Here is a 16717-nt window from a genome sequence, read left to right on the forward strand (position 1 = left end):
AAGTATCCTTTCTATTTTGCGAACACTAAGTATAAGATATAGCTTGATATCGCGCTGGGTACCGCGGAGGACACTCGACCAAATTCGTTTATAAATTCCTTACACCTTTCTTGGGTCATTACTAGTCTAACACTAAAATTATACTAATCACAAAAACAATATTCTAAATAACTACTGATCTTCAATGGAAAATTATGCGAGTCCATGTAAACATTACTATAGAATTCATTGAACTTTGAATAAGGAAAGTCCCACAGCTCGTATCGCTATCAGAATATCTGCAGTAAATTATATTTTTAAAATTTGAAAGAAGACACATCGATTTGACCAGCACGCAGTTGCCCATTGGAAGCGTGCGTGACCCACAATTGGATCCAGAGTGGGGTACGCCTCATAAAATCCTTGTGCATTGAATCTAGTGTTTACAGTACCAGTTCAGAGCCTGACAACATCGCTTCAAAGTGAGTATGACTGTTTGACATTTTAAATATTTTACCTTGTAGTTTGCATGTCCTATTCTCATCCATTTTTACAGTCACACCTACAATATTATATCGCCCGAAGGGTCACTGACTGATAAATATTTAAACGTATCTCGATTGCGCGTTTCCATCCACGTTACGACTCTTTCGCGTTATTAATCATTACCAGTCTATAATATTTCATTATTTTTTCATTATTCATATTTATCAGCAAATCTTTACGTCCTCAAAGATAAATTGCAAATATTTATCTATGCAAGAATATAGATATACCTATTAATCTATATAAGAATTAACATTGTAGAAAGATAACAATTCTATTTTTGGTCCGTTGTTGAACGATTCGCGAAAGAATTTTATTCGCTCAGACAAAACAAATCTTGTCCAGTCCTGAAGCATTCCGCTCATTATTTTCTTACATAAAACTTGTTTGTACATTTTCACTGAAGTAGCTCTTTGTCTTCTACTATGTTAATTATCGTCTCAGAGACACAAAGCACTACGTTGGCTTGCTGTTCGAAAATAACGGAAAATCTGAGTCATTCTTGATAAATCTGGTTACTCAACAGGTCACCAAGATCGATTTGATGTTGTCCCCAGATACGTAGCACAGATTATCGTTCTTTGTCTCGTAAAATTAAGTGAATTATGTATAAAGAAGTATTTTGCAAGTTTGTTAATCCGGTATATGACATCACGGGGATAATGTTTTAATTATCTGCACAGGTTTTTATAGCATATAAGGAAAGTATCAAAGAAATAAATTGATAACGATTCACTTCCTCGTAATAAATTGTTGAACGACTTTTTTTACCATATAAATTCTTAGAATACTTGTATCGTTCGATAATGAAAATTGTGGCTTGTAATTTTTGTTGCAGATGGGAACAATGAAATGTTTGATATTTCTAGCAGGATGTTTTGTATTCGCGAAAGCACATACGTATCATATGGGCGGCTGTCCCATCGTGGAACCGATGCAAGGATTCCAAATGAGCAGAGTAAGTACACAGCATTTATTGTTAGCCGTTCAGAAAATTTCACGCGTATCATTGTAGTTTCTAGGAGTATGGTACGTAATACAGAAAACTTCAACTGCCAGTAAATGCATCACTTACAACTACACTCGGGGCGAGGAACCGGGAGAATACGTTATAACGCAAGATTCTGATCATCCGATGTTAGGTAAAATATGAAAGTTCAAACGAGACTAGGTCTCAACTAATATTCATGAAGCACCTTCTTTTCTCGGTGCTCCAAGAAAGGAGCTTTTCAATGTTTTATCGCTAAGAGATTCAGATAATAGGCAAATACGTTGCTGCAAGGGATGAGATTTTCTTTTATAGCTGCCTGTTGATGGCGCTATATATATTGCTGGAAGCTTTTGAATTGATAAAGGAGATCGTCGGATCTCATCGGGACTCATAAAAGCATGTCAATAGGATAACTGTCTGGCAAGTGGGATGAATTATCCGTAATGAAGAGACGTCTGTATGCGCAGGTCTTACACCATTGAAGCACGAGTATCATTACACCGGTGAATTGTCCGTTCCGGAACCGAGTACGCCAGGCCGAATGCAAGTTCGTTTTCCTCTTAGTGAGTATCGCGATGTTATACCGTTTAGAAACAAATTCCTTTCACCGATCTGACCTTCGCATCCGATTCGTCGTTCATGGAAATTTCGTCCGTGAACTTTCGGCGGGCAGTTGATCTACTGATTTACATTAATTTATCGGAGCAGGTCATTATGTCCCGAATGAAAATCAAGTCCATCAGACTTTCCTTAAATCTCTCCCCTCCTTATTAAACGTTTAAGCAGCCCCTGCAATGTATCAATTGCCCAATTACAATCTCTAATAATTGTTAATCCTCGGAATATCGAGCCACATTCGTGACGCAATTTATGAGAAAAATCATGGAGCAGAGCTTGATTGATTTTGTTGAAAGGTGTTGCCGGAAGCGCGTCTCACGTGGTGTTCCTGACGGACTACGACAACTACGCGGGAATCTTCACCTGCCAAAAATTGGCATTCGCTCATCGGCAAAGCGCGACGATCCTCTCCAGACATCGAGAACTGAGCAAAGTTTACGTGGACCAGATACGTGAACGGTTAAGCTCGTTCGGAGTAGATCCTTTCGATCTCAGCATCGTCCCTCAAACAGGGTGCTCCAGAAACAACGATACGTTCGACATCAACGTTAACCCTAATACGTTCACCAGCGAAAGTTTAGGCAACGTAGTTCGCAAAGCTGGAGAGAAGCTGGGTGACGGTGTTCAATGGGTGGCTAATACGGGAAGCAAGGTGTACCATAAATTGGCAGGAGACGAGCAGAACACCACTAAACCGGAAGATAAGGCAGGAGTCGGCACTTACAAGGAGGTAGACACCAACGAGGTTGGATGGATCCCGTAAAATCAGGATGTTGGAATTTAGATCTCTTAATTTTTAAGACGTCGACAATATTTGGTTGTTAAATGATTATGATCTGTTTAGAAATAGCAGGAGAACCAAAGACTAACCGAAACGTATATTTTTGCAAGATTGTGAATGAAATAAAAACTTTGAGAGTTGAATGAAGATGTTCTTATTCCCTTTATACTGTACCTACGTCAGAATAAATAATTCACAAATATTTCCGTGATATTTTTATAAGTATAATTGCGGTGAAAGATATCCTCAGCGACTTTCGGGGAAGTGGGTCAAGGATACGAGATATTGCATAATATTTAATTGCTTAATCGATCGATCGATCATAGTGACCAAACCTATTTCGATTCCTTATTTTCTAAAACATCTACATTAAATACGAGGCGTTTTACCCTGAACGTGACTGGTCGAAGGATGCACAGTGGAAGGAAGAAGGTCACCTGCATATGTCCTGCGGCAATTGTAACAAATTAATTCGATCTATTTACAGCCGTTAACTTATATACCTTATAAACATGCGTCGTATCACGTGATTCGGAATCTCCCCCGTGTAATCTGGACCAAGCGGATTCGCGTATCTATATACCTCTGTGCATATTAGTAATCCTGACGAACCATTTGAACGATCAGTTTGAGAGCAACCGTCGGGGAGTCAAGTAAATCTTTGTTCCAACCGGAGGACATCCTGCGTCGGCTCTCCTGGCTCGCGAATGTTGTAGATTCGCGACGAAGACCTTTTCGCGGGAGCATCTTGATCCTGAGGAACCTAACAATCGTTGTCATTGGGGATTAAACGAGATCGAAATTTTTCATTGTACGTATATCAATTTGATGTAGAATAGAACCTTTGCGAATTAACCCCTCTAAGATATTTATGGTATCCAATTGTAGTTTTGAAGGGATTAACAAGGGGTTAAACTCTTATTTCTTATCCTTTTCGTGAGAAGATTTCGAAATCAAGAATAATCGCGTATAAATATCACCGGGAAACGATCGAACCCCGGAACACGTATCGTTAATTTACACGAAAGTCAAAGCCATAAATCCGTCGTTACAACAATTTTGCTATCAATCGTTTTAACCGAAAGCTATGTATATGCCAAACACGTATCTCTGCGCATACATTATTCAAAATATTGTATATTTCCTTTAACGCGTACGTGCAAGGAATCAGTTGTGATACTGTTAAAAAATTGCTTATGCGATAACAGCAGAGTGCCGTTGTTTACGTTTTTGTCACAGTTATTTATTTGATAACGACAAATTACCGATACCTTTCTATTTCCCTACTTTTCTTCCTCTTATCTTATTTGGCTATTCATTTATCTTTAGTATTTCAATAATTGTTTCAAATAAAAAGTTTCTAGCCATATCGTAAGTCGTCAGTTGCTTTCCAAACAAACGTTACTTTGTCAAATCGCGAGAGCTGTATTTTATTTTTCTTTAAATCCTATTTATCTCTAAAACTGTGATCTATTCGATAAGCATGTCTCATCGTGGTTTCTTCGAAGAATTGCACGGGATTCAAAAGGTAATTTTCTTGCGAAATGTACACTACAGCAATTATACCGTTCATCAAGTAACAATTTACTCGTGCTCAAACTATTCCACTGGAGCAACTTGACGAGTAGAATCATCTCGATTTTCGAAGGATCATAGTGGTCGTAGTCAGCTGGTCGAGGGGTTGTTGCGCACTGCAGCAGCTCGAGTCGCGTTGCGGTTTCGGGGGTGCGCAGCCGAGGGTGGGAGTGTCGGTCGTGCAACCCGTCGTTCTCGCACACCTTTCTTTCAGTGAGTTTCTCGTTATTCCATCGGTTCGAACTTCCAGATCTTCTCCGTCCAATCAAGCGATCGACCCTCTTTCAAACACGACGGCACTTCTCCTCTACGGTACTTTATTCTTAGATTTGCGCCAACATCTTTTGCAGCTGCTGTTACGTAGCGATTCGCACGATCGCTGTCACACGTGTACAAGCTTTCCGCAGGGTAATTGATCGATTTAGCGACGCGTGCAACCGCTTACTATCGCAACGAGCGACGATTCTTACGGAATTGTTCTTTTGACGTCAGAACGCGTAAATTGCCGATTTTCTAACCATCGCGATACGTAAGACGATAGCTCGTGCTCTTGCGGTTTCATCTTTCTACTTGTGAATGGACCGTGATCGTTGTTGCGTGTGTGGGTACGTAGATTTCCGAACAGCTGTTCACTGTTCAATGTCTGAGGATTTATTTTCTGAAATCAGTAAGTCATGCCGCTATTTATTCGATCGAATGTTTCATTAATTCGAATTGAACACCTGCTGTTTAAAGTTACAATTTTTTAACACCTAATTATTACGTCGAATGTGAAGTATAGGTCACACGTGACCACGGCACTCGAACATTCTATTAATATTTCATTTCTCAACAATTGTAAAGTAAATGAAACTCTTGTGCAAGCGCGATTACGGAACAGAAAATATGAGATCGTTAAAAGCTAATTTGTCGATGACTAGCATACTCGCACACTACTTAGTCAATTGTTAATCGGCGCTTGAACGCCAAGAGAAATTGCAAAATCGTCACGCAAAGTATTTTTCACGTTCGAGAAGGGGTTGATTAAACGCGGGAAGGCGCGGTGCGTTGGATTGACCCTCACGAAGGTGGGTCAAAGTTGTTGATCCGCCACGGTTATAGGGAGCATACAGGTTCAAGTGACAAGTTCGTCAACGAGGCCTGCTGACCCAGATTCGCGGTATCTGGCTCAATTTTATCGAGTATGGGGTGATTCGTGTGACGTTCGAAGGATCAGTCGCGTCCCCAAACTGGGACGATCTAATCGGGCTAATTGAATTAAATCTCTATCGATCGGACGAGTTGTGCTCCTTTACCGATTTCGTTTATCGATTCAAAAAACCTATCGACTGATTCTCGTTCATTTAAGCCAATTATTTTCTAATTACTTTTCGTCGCGAATGCAAATTAGAAGAGACTACATTCTTGATCAGAATATTCGATAATTTGTAAAGTTTTTCGTATTCTACGATTCGCACGAAGCAGTTGTCCAAGAAGGTCCTCCGTCGAATTCATAATTAACTCGCGTTACGCTGAAATTCGTTTAAAATCGTTTAGTATCGAGAGTCGCAAGGTCGTTCAACGCCCTCGTTGCGTCTGGTCGGTTCAGAGATGATGCTGTACGATCTCTTTCGCGATTCGGATGCGTCAACGGGAAGGACGACCGGTAAAAAGCCTTCGACGTTTTAGTCTTTGTTCCTTATCTTCTTTGCGACCTTACGGTAATACCGTCCTTGAAGGAATCTTTGGTAACGATGGCTGAGAAAGGTGAAGCACCATCAGTCGTGGAACGCTCCTCGAAGTCACAGCTTCGAATCTCGTTGCTCCTTTGCTCGGTCGATTATCGATGTTTCGATCGATGATCCTTCGGCCTTTCGCGCTGTGAAGTTCCAGGGGCTGAAACGACGTTCGCGTATTCGTCGATCGACTTTCACAATTTTCTTTTGTTTTTCCGGTGTGTACGTCGGTGCGAAGATACGTGTAGATAGGTGAAATGCTAATTTACCTTCTGTTATCTGTGCCACCACGAAAAGTCCTTGCAACGTGCTAATTTCAGCGAAACAACAGTAAGTGCTTTTGCAATTTCCCGCTCGATCAATATTGGATCCTGCTGTTTGCATAAAAAATATTGTTCGAAAGCAAACTCACTTCAACTTAATCGCGATGACATTTGAATTACAAAATTGCACAAGGCCGTGTGCAAGCCTTGATTTTTGCTTTGATCTATTAGAAAAACTTTCAATGATCTTTTTTTGATCAACGATCAATTCCGATGCAAAATACACTGCTCAAAAGAAATATGGCATAGAAAAAATTTAGGCAAAAATTGGCCAAATTTGACTGATGATAACTCCGTGAAAAATCATCGCAAAGTTATGCTCTTTTTTTTAAATTAAAGCTTGAGATCTCTACTTTAAGACCCTGTAGGTCGATTTTAGATTTGATGCATCTCTACGACAATAACACTGTAAATGGGAGGTCATGTTTGATATATTGATAATTACAAAGTTTGACGAAATGCATGGACTTGCCACATTTTTTTTTGGCGATACTGTTTACAGAAGCATAAAGTACAAACCTTTATCTTTAATTTCCAATATGTGAAAAACCGCTACCATTTTTTTCTGCAAAGATACAGAACTTTAAAGAAACCCTTGCATTTATAGCATATACCGCCGGCATTAGCATTACTCGATATGCACCTCGGAGAGGTTGCTGGACAGATTTTGCACATCATATGGCTCTGACAAGAGCCTTTTTTTGTGTGTATTTGTGTGTGAGTATCTGTGTGTCTGTATGTTTGAATTCTAATAACGTGCGTTTCCGCCGCGTTGTTGAATTATCCCTTGCAGTCGATTACTCATGTTAATGCAAGCCCTAATTTCTTCCTGTGGAATGTCATTCCAAATTTCAGTTAAGACTTGCGATAGGTCTTACAGATTGGTAGGTTGTCTTGTTAAATTTCTATAGGGTTCAAATTTGGACTTACTGCAGAATATGGAAGCAATCAAATTGAATTGGGACTGCAAAATTCGAAAATGATTCTCAACGAGGCTTCTCGACGATAATTCATACACACACACAGATACTCACACACAAATACACACAGAAAAGGCTCCTGTCAGAGCCATATAATGTGCAAAATCTGTCCAGCAACCTCTCCGACCTGCACATCGGGTAATGCTAATGGCGGCGGTATATACCATAAATGCAAGGGTTTCTTTAAAGTTCTGTATCTTTGCAGAAAAAAATGGTAGCGGTTTTTCACATACTGGAAATTAAAGATAAAGGTTTGTACTTTATGCTGCTGTAAACAGTATCGCCCCAAAAAAATGTGGCAAGTCCATGCATTTCGTCAAACTTTGTAATTTTCAATATTGCAAACATGACCTCACATTTACGGTGTTATTGTGGTAGGGATGCATCAAATCTAAAATCAAACTACAGGGTCTTAAAGTAGAGATCTCAAGCTTTAATTTAAAAGAAAAGAGCATAACTTTGCGATGATTTTTCACGGAGTTATCATCAGTCGAATTTGGCCAATTTTTGCCTAAAATTTTTCTATGCCATATTTCTTTTGAGCAGTGTAGCTTTCGATTAAAAAATTTCTACGCACGAGCGTCGATTCAAAATTTCGCTAAAAGTTGATGTAATTTGAATATAGAAGTTTAAGAACAATTTGAGTTCCGAGAAGTTTAAGAAATCGGGCTACATCTCAGATCATTGGAACCACGGTGTTAATTATGTCAAGGATATCGAAAAAAGAGGCTGTTGATCGTGAACGTCTGGCGAAGAAAGAGCCAAGGTAAAATCCCGGTCACTGTGGCGAGATCTGTCCAGGAACCTGCCGACGTTTAATCGATCTAACCCCCCGACCTGCTCGTTAAACTGACCGGAATTCCTGTCAGCCAATCTGTTTGACCGTACAACGAGCAACGATTAATGCTCGATTAAGAAAGAAAACGTCATGTAACGCAATCGCTTTTCATTACATTCGTGTCGTTATAATGGAGTTTTACAATGACCCTGGTACGAGAGGACAAGTTGTCTGAAGTGTTTACGAGCCTTTTAAGATTCCGAATAACGAGATTCCCCGACAAGACAAAAAGAAATAAATGCAAATGGAAATGTTTCCTCGCGAAATAATTAGACATCGAAGAAGTATCGAGACGTCAGCTCTGAGTGAATGATGATCTCGACGACCTTCGTGGCAATGAACGTATTTTAATATTGTCACCTTATTGTAGCTTGTCTGACCCATTGAACGTGTTTTTATAAAATATTTCAAGGTCTCGAGAATAAAACTTGTAAGATCTTAGCGGCAATTAATCACGAGCCTCAAGGCAAAAGATAAATAAGTAATTAAAAAAATAATTTACACAAAGCTTGCGTTGTTTTGTAGATGTTTGCCGTCTTCCTGTTATTAATACCACTCTTCTGCGGAGATGCAAGTGAGGCCAGCGTGCTCGTGGCGGACAACACCATGTCCAGAATGGTGGAATTGAATGCAGATGCGCCATTTTGTGCCTTATATACGGATCGTGGTGTCATACAGAAGATGGTTCTAGGCGCTGATTCGAAGAAAGTTCTGCAAGTGTCCAGCAAACTCGTCAACGACCTCGAGAGGACATGCAACGCGTCTCGTGACAAGGGAAAGGTACGAGTTTCGACATATTTTACGTGTCACCACGTTCCAAAATAAAAAATATAATATTCCCCGATCAGAATCAGCCACCGGGAGGCGGATTGATATATCCAGGAACGAAATGGTGTGGACCGGGTACTTTAGCCAAATCCTACGACGAGCTGGGCCAGCACGCAGCGGAGGATGCTTGCTGCAGAGAACACGACCATTGCCCCATCACGATATCGCCTCAGGAATGCATCCACGCTTTATGCAACAATTCGCCGTTCACGCGATCTCATTGTGACTGCGACGCCAAGTTTCGGCGATGTCTGCAAAATCTGAATACCGAAGTCGCGAACACCCTGGGTGCCCTGTTCTTCAATGTGATACAAGTGACTTGCTTCGAAGAGAGACGCCCTTGTTCCGAATGGCAAAGGTAGCTTTTATGTTTCAAATAATTCTATGCAGAAATTATTTCAAACTAATTTATGTAAAAGGCCCAAAGTTTTCTAGCAACAGTGTCAAAAATGACATTGAACGTAAATCGATTACACCGACAATTTAGTACTTAAAGCTGAAAGGCTTTTAACGATTGCGTTATCGAATCTCTATAGCTGTCCCATGTACTGGGCTCATAGTCCTAAGTACGAGATGAACAACGCGCCTCGAGACTTCTACTCCCAGAAGATGCTTTTCTTCAAAATGTTTCTACATGCCATGCGTGACTTCATCGTGCAGAAAAAACAATTCCTTTTTGGCTACTCATGAGGGAAAACGCCATTTCAATGTAATTTTCTTATAAAGCAATATTCTTAAGGTGTTGGTGACGATGGTGGTGGTGCTTGGGGGATTCAGCTCGTTCTCGATGATTATTAACCTTGTTCATCGGATATCTCTATGGATAATCGTTTTGATTGCAGGTATGGCTACGAGGAATCCGTGTTGAACTGGCTGTGCTCCCAGTACAAATTCAGGCCCAGTGACAAATATGTTCCGTTAATGCCGTTGAATATTAACTAGCTACTGCGAAAACGCAAGAAGAGCGGACCAGATAGTTTATGAAACAGTTGCCAGTTAATAGAGTTCCAATGAGCTAGATAATTGCACGCGACTTTATCAACCGTCTTCCCTTTCGTCACTTGACAATTCATTCTTCCTACTCGCCCCATGAATTTCTTCCCTTTTCACGAATGTGGACTTGAGAAATTTTTTAATTCCAGAATGTAAAGCTTGAGCGAAGGATACTCTGCACGTTCCACGTAACGTAAGGTTACAAGGAGCCTTGATCTCTTCCTTTTTAGTTAAATTTTGCAAGATGCAGTCGAGTTTGGTTATAAAATTAACTTTTTGAATTTCTTAAACGTTAACTGTCATACAAAAAAGTAGTTTCTTATCCCTTATCTCGCGGGGTATCTTCCAAGTGAAAGCGAAGCTCGTTTCTCGAGAATTTTTAACCAAGCCGCGTGCAATTAAATATAATAACGTTACCGTTGTTGCTCAATATTACTCTTTAACGCTTAGGCGATTTTAAAGTTTAGTGATGTAGGTGTGTAATCTTCTGATATTTTGTCGATCGCATTGATTTTGCTATAAGAAGCCGTATACAGGAAGGCAATCTTTTTCCCTTCGTTGAACAAAAATGAACCAAAGATTATGGCGGAAGACGATGCGAAAAGGTTGCAACTGTACGAATTGCGACGAAAGAAGGTTTTACTGATATTACTAAAACGAGGTTCGCGTTTCTTGCATATCATTGACACAGACATTCTAGCTATTTCGTTGTTGCAAAAGTAGCAGTGATCGAGCATTGAACGTTTCGCATATCGAATTTAAATTTATAATGAAACGATGCTATCGTTGCAACAAATTAATAGCTTGACAAGGTACCAACGAATTACAACAGGTTTACGACTTTCTATTTACTTTGATAGCCGAGATATTTAAATTACACTATCCGCATTTTAACGTCGTTCATAGGTTTTAAATTAGATTAGCTCACGAACGTTGTAGTTCTCTTTCGAACGCACTGCTCAAAGTATAATGCGAGACGTACGGTGTCTCGTGTACCAAGAATATTTCAAGTTCAACTTACATAAACATACAATGCAACGCTGAGTTCAAAAACCTATTATGCAAAATTATTCGAGTTCATCGTAAACGTGCGATGACGCAACACCTGACGCAGATCTAATCGAGACCGAGCTAAATTAATTCAACTTTCCAGCTCGTATTTCAAAATCGTTTCCACGTGTTTAGGTTGATGAACTTGTCCTGAAGTTGTCCTTGAAATAGTGGCGATTCAACGAGACACTATTGTTTAAGGTTAATATCGTAGTCCTTATTTTAATTCAAAGTCTATCGCCATTTATTTTGAGCATGAAAACTGTGAGAACGAATACAACGACTCTGCACAATATTTACCGTGATTGATATTACATATTCCGAAATAAGCTTAATACAATTTTATCGTAGTAATAGATATGTACATATGGCCCGTCCGTTGTTTCTGGTTTGCGAGTCAAAACGATGTGACCAGAAAAGAACCAAAAGTTGAGGGCGCAATTATCCACGATTTTAAACGCGAAGGTCAGCCGGGAAAGAGTGCAACGATATTAAAAATACCTCAGTGAACATCTTCGATTTAACGATACAGGAAAATCTTGAAAATTTTTGGCATATCAGAACAGCGCGTTAGTTCCAAAAACAGTTATATCTATAAGAACCTTCTTCCCATAGTCTTATGCACTATTATCTTTAGAAACATAGATCATACATTGTTTATGATATATATAAGTTTTGTTTTGGAACTAAGATTGTAAACATTAATTGCATATCGATACAAATTTTCAAGATTACACTGTGTCTAGAAGTATGAAACATATGTATATTTATATGTACAATGTTCTTGTCATTAAGTATATTATAAACTTCTATATTTTTAATGCTTGCATGAGATAATACCGCTTGTATATTTGAAATTCGCGTAGAATCTTAAAGACCGTGTTTATATTATGAAGTCACGATGTTCAATATCGAAGAAATTATTAATTTTGCACAATTTTCAAAATATTTATCTGAAACAGCTTGTACTCTACAGTATATAGAAACTGTCAAAGAATTTACATTCTTAAATATAATAGAAATACTGTTTAATATTTTATAATCACAGATGGACCATGAAATGCTTAGACATCTAGCGGTAGTAAACTAAACTTTGCCTGAACTAAACTCTAAATAATTCTTTTACAATTTTCGAATGTTACGTTGCATTAGGGTTTGACAAATGTTTTGTATTAATAATATGCATCAAATAAAGTTAATTAGTGCTGAGAAAATCAATATTAATGAGGGGGTAAAAAAATCGAACATGTGGCGCCATCTCTCCGGCAAACAGGGTGAACTACACACTTTGAAACTGCGCTTTAATTAGTTCTTATTTCCGACACCAGATGGCGCATTCGAAGGCGACCCGTGGCGCCATCTCTCCGGCGAACAGGGTGAACTACACACTTTTGAAACTGCACCTTAATTAGTTCCAATTTTCGCCACCAGATGGCGCAGCCGGAAGCGACATCTGGTGGCGAAAATTGGAACTATTCAAAGTGCAGTTTCAAAAGTGTGTAGTTCACCCTGTTCGCCGGAGAGATGGCGCCACTAGTCGATTTTTTTTTTTTTATAGTCAATTAACGTTAATTATTGGGTTAATTAACTTCAATATGCCTCCAATTATCAAAGATATCTCTGTATGGGACATTGGTACAATTTATTTTGGGAAAAGTCGATAAATAAGTATCTGTCGAGAAACTGGAAAGTCGTATTTTTTCGGTTCTCGTATTCGCCGCTAAATGGCGCGAGATCTCTTAAGCGCGCCATAGTATGAAATAAGAAATAACCACATTTTAATGCACCATTTCAGCTTAAAAATGTGTGACACAACTCGCAAATTGAAACACATAATTGAATATACGGTAAAGGTAATAAATCGGATGACACGAACGGTAAGAAAGTCAATCGAAAACACAACTGTACTCTTTGAAAAGCAATTCCATGACAGTGTTTTGTACGCTGCCGCCTTATAATTTAATATTGCGTTATAATTGATATTTTCTTCATCATCTCGCCTAACGCGACGTCAGGCTCACTTCCTCGAACCAGGCAAGATTCTCGCGGAGGTATTAATGCTACGTTTGAGCATTACGTCACATCGCGAGACTTTCTACATCCTCTTCGCGAGTACTGTTATAAAAAATCTCCTCTCCCGACATTTAATCACGTGAAAGGAATGCTACGAGTCTAACCACGACCAAACCGATACTCTCGTGCCGTCTGTACTCTCTGTGCATCGCTGATGAACCAGAAAATAAACAACTCATTATCGCAAACTAGCACGTGTCACCTTTTCAAATTGCATCGGAGACCATTTTACTTTCTAGTCATCCACCTCCGTTTATCTAACAGTTGCATGTTCCTTCCTTTTCCGTCTTTTTTTCAGGAAGACCCTGAACGGAAAAAATTATGCAAGCTAGTTTTCATCGGTTTCAGAGTGTGTAATGGCGATAAAGCCGTTAGTTTGATGGGATTGAACTTCCTTCGACGAGGGAACCCTTCCCATTTTGTACGAGGAAGATGGTCGTAAAAGTGATGAGAACCGCAAGCAGATTACGGTGATAGAAACCGAACAGTGCTAGTTATAATTCTGTACTTAACGCGTTCGATCCCAGGGTAATCACGGATAACAGATCTGAGATCCCTCTAAATTGGGATTATAGCGCGAAGGGAGTTCAACCGGAGATGTACCATATGTAAATGAAGTATAAGTTTCCGATAAAATATTTTGCAAGCAATAAGTGAAATTCGAATATTCGATCGTAAACGTGGTATCCGCAGTGAAATGCTTGCGCCACGATAGTCAGGAACAATAGGGTAGAAGGATTTCTGATGCAACGAGTATAACAGTACAGTCTTCAATTTTGCGCGACTTAAGTGAATTGTCTCGTCGTTTCCACGTGGACGAGCAACTCTCGGAAACTGTTTTTTCAGTAGTTCGTTAGATCCTCCTTTCTTCCGCTATTCCTCCTGTTCGTCAGTCCCGTTTCCCTCGAGAAACACGTTTCTGTTCTAATCCTCGAAAATTCTACAAATTTGAAATAGAGGAAAAAACTGGTCGTGTCATAACTAAACTGAAACACGAATCTCGCGTGTCTCCGCAAGATCGTCGATGATATTTAATGCATCTCTGGTTAGCATTCACGGAGGCGACTCGCCTCCGCGGATGGTCTCTTATATCGGGTGACCCGAATAAATAATACGAGCGGCGCGCCGTTTTAGCTCCAATTTCTTTTCCCCCGTTTTCATACTCGCGATCGGATACGCTCGATCGCGCCTGCAAACCGATACTCACCGATTGAGCAACGCGGCTGGCTAAAGGCCGCGACTCTAATTGACTTCGGATTTTGCAAGCGTGGGCGAGTCGATTTCGTTGCACATTTTCAATTGCTACGTTTATCCTTTGACATATTTCGTACCGACGCATGATTACTGTGTAGACCGCATATCGTCAACAAAGCGAATTTATACTATAACAGTGAAACGTATCGAGATATTTCTGAATCCTGAAATTTCTTATGTTTCAAATCCCTACATGTTTATTCGCCACACGAAACTACGAACGTTCTCAAATAATTGACCGATTGACGAGGTAAATTCGATAAATAAATTGCTTCACCTAGACCGCGCGCAATCCGTCCTTGCGAATCGTCTCGCATATTAGCTGGCCTGAATAAATAATAGAGATAAATAGCGGGGCTCGGTTTTAGCGTCGCCTTTCATTTATATTCACTGATTGATTTTAATTCACGCGCAACAGATTAATGAGATCTACAAATTATGTTTCTTCATTTCGCAACTGCGAATGATCCGTAACATTGGATTATTATTTTTAATCGAGTTACGATTTATTATCCGGATGACATTTTAAATTTTATAAAATTGAATAGAATGTCGAAGATTCCTTTGATGCTACATAAGAAATAATTTTCAAAGAAGAAACAAGAATTATGATTATCCGCGAATCTCGAACGACCATGAACGAAATGACGCTGATGAATATGAATTCGTCCTTCGCTCCATAAGAAATTGTAAAAGTGTCGATTGAGCTTTCTACGACTACACATTTTTGTACCACGACCACATAACGTTTACGGCATTTTATGAATTATGTATGACGTTATGTTGCGCGATCGGCCGATTAAATTGTTTTGCGTTAGACAGATACGTACGACAACACACTGATTCATAGCTTCTTTTCCAGTTCCTCGTGCTTTCCTTGTTTCTACCGAAGAAAACCCCGTTAGAATTTCTCATACTATATTTATACTCCACTCATTTTTATCTTCTGCGTTTTAAAATAGTATCCATTGTTACAACAGCGTTAACAGGTTCAGCCGTCGAAGAGCATTACTCTGAGTAACGAGCCTCTTTCCCAAATTTCCAAATCTTATTCCGTCATGCGTAAGGCTTCAACGGATGCTGTAAATTGTCTCGGACTATTGCGACGCGTCCGACGATGCTGATAATGATGATATTATTCGAAGGCTAGGTGCATTTGCAATCTCGAGCGCATCCATCTCTGCAGAATCGCCTACCTCTTGTGGTCTCTCAATTAATAAGACCACACAAGTGGAGTCTTTCTTCGCGATGCTCGATTGCGCCATTAACGCACGAACTCGTCTTGATTTGCACGTTATCGTGTGCACGCAAACCCCTTCGGGGGTTCAAAACTGTACGGATAATCGCGCATAACCGCGAGCTTGTAATTTAATTTCCTTCCCTGGACGACGAGCAATTTCCTCGCGGAATCACGCAGCGATCTACCCGAGACCTTCTGTCGTGTCAAAAACGACGCAACAAAAGTTCTAACGATTATTTGCTTAATACAGTGTTTATTACAGTAACAAATTTATTATTTCTGCTCGACAGTCTAACACGTTTCGCAGGTCTAGGTCGCGATTAACCCGGCTCTACCATTCGAAGGCTAAACTGCATACCACCCTGATGCCATCATCCTCGTAACCTCAGTTTGACGTACGTTTCTTTGTAGTAGTTGGAAACGGAGTGGACCCAGAGATAAAATTTCCAAGAATAGCATCCTCGGATAAACCCTTTGATCTCGGAGATCGCTCGTTAATCGGCACACCCTATAGAGGCGCTTGATATCGGGTTAAACGAGTCGAAGAGTATCTATATAAGAGCGTAGGTGGAAGGGGCACGATCCCCCGTTGGAGGCCTCGTTGGCAGAAAATCGTGTATCGGGGGACCGTTTTAAACTGGACAAAGAAGAACCGACGAACGAAACGCGAGAGAGAGCAGGAACACGATAATGGGTCGGAGATGGCGCTAGTCGTATACAAAGGAGGAATCGTTCGCCATGGGTCTGTTACTGGTATCAGCGGTAGTGATGGGACCGACTCGATATTTATCTATCAAAATTCTACATATTTCGACGCCTTTTACTTTTCTATTTATCGATTGATAATATTTTTCAAAACAGCCGAGACGAAATGTTTAGTTGCTACAGAAGAGTTTATAAGCTAGACACAGTTGGTTTTGATCGCGTTGACAA

The 16717-nt window shown here is 39.9% G+C and overlaps 2 protein-coding genes across 8 annotated transcripts; both read left to right on the forward strand.

Moving 5' to 3' along the window:
• Positions 1–300: 300 nt before the first annotated feature.
• Positions 301–3058, forward strand: LOC100879375 (apolipoprotein D). Of its 3 annotated transcripts, XM_003703563.3 has the most exons (5): positions 302–461; positions 1364–1483; positions 1541–1667; positions 1984–2079; positions 2431–3058. In XM_003703563.3, the coding sequence occupies exons 2-5, from the start codon at positions 1364–1366 to the stop codon at positions 2895–2897; spliced, it is 810 nt and encodes a 269-aa protein (XP_003703611.2). In that variant the 5' UTR covers positions 302–461; the 3' UTR covers positions 2898–3058. The 3 variants fall into 3 exon arrangements, with proteins under 3 accessions (XP_012141143.2, XP_003703611.2, XP_076396207.1); XM_012285753.2 differs by lacking the exon at positions 1984–2079 and having other exon boundaries at positions 301–461; XM_076540092.1 differs by lacking the exons at positions 302–461; positions 1541–1667.
• Positions 3059–3525: 467 nt separating this feature from the next.
• LOC100881538 (phospholipase A2 isozymes PA3A/PA3B/PA5) lies at positions 3526–12431 on the forward strand. Of its 5 annotated transcripts, none has more exons than XM_012285748.2 (5): positions 3526–3726; positions 8872–9126; positions 9195–9532; positions 9711–9883; positions 10017–12431. In XM_012285748.2, the coding sequence occupies exons 2-4, from the start codon at positions 8872–8874 to the stop codon at positions 9862–9864; spliced, it is 747 nt and encodes a 248-aa protein (XP_012141138.1). In that variant the 5' UTR covers positions 3526–3726; the 3' UTR covers positions 9865–9883; positions 10017–12431. The 5 variants fall into 5 exon arrangements, with proteins under 5 accessions (XP_012141138.1, XP_076396208.1, XP_076396209.1 ...); XM_076540093.1 differs by lacking the exon at positions 3526–3726 and adding an exon at positions 4384–4443; XM_012285751.2 differs by lacking the exon at positions 3526–3726 and adding an exon at positions 4668–4802.
• Positions 12432–16717: the final 4286 nt, after the last annotated feature.

The sequence above is a fragment of the Megachile rotundata genome, chromosome 15 (genome assembly GCF_050947335.1).
Source record: "Megachile rotundata isolate GNS110a chromosome 15, iyMegRotu1, whole genome shotgun sequence".
Classification (NCBI taxonomy): domain Eukaryota; kingdom Metazoa; phylum Arthropoda; class Insecta; order Hymenoptera; family Megachilidae; genus Megachile; species Megachile rotundata.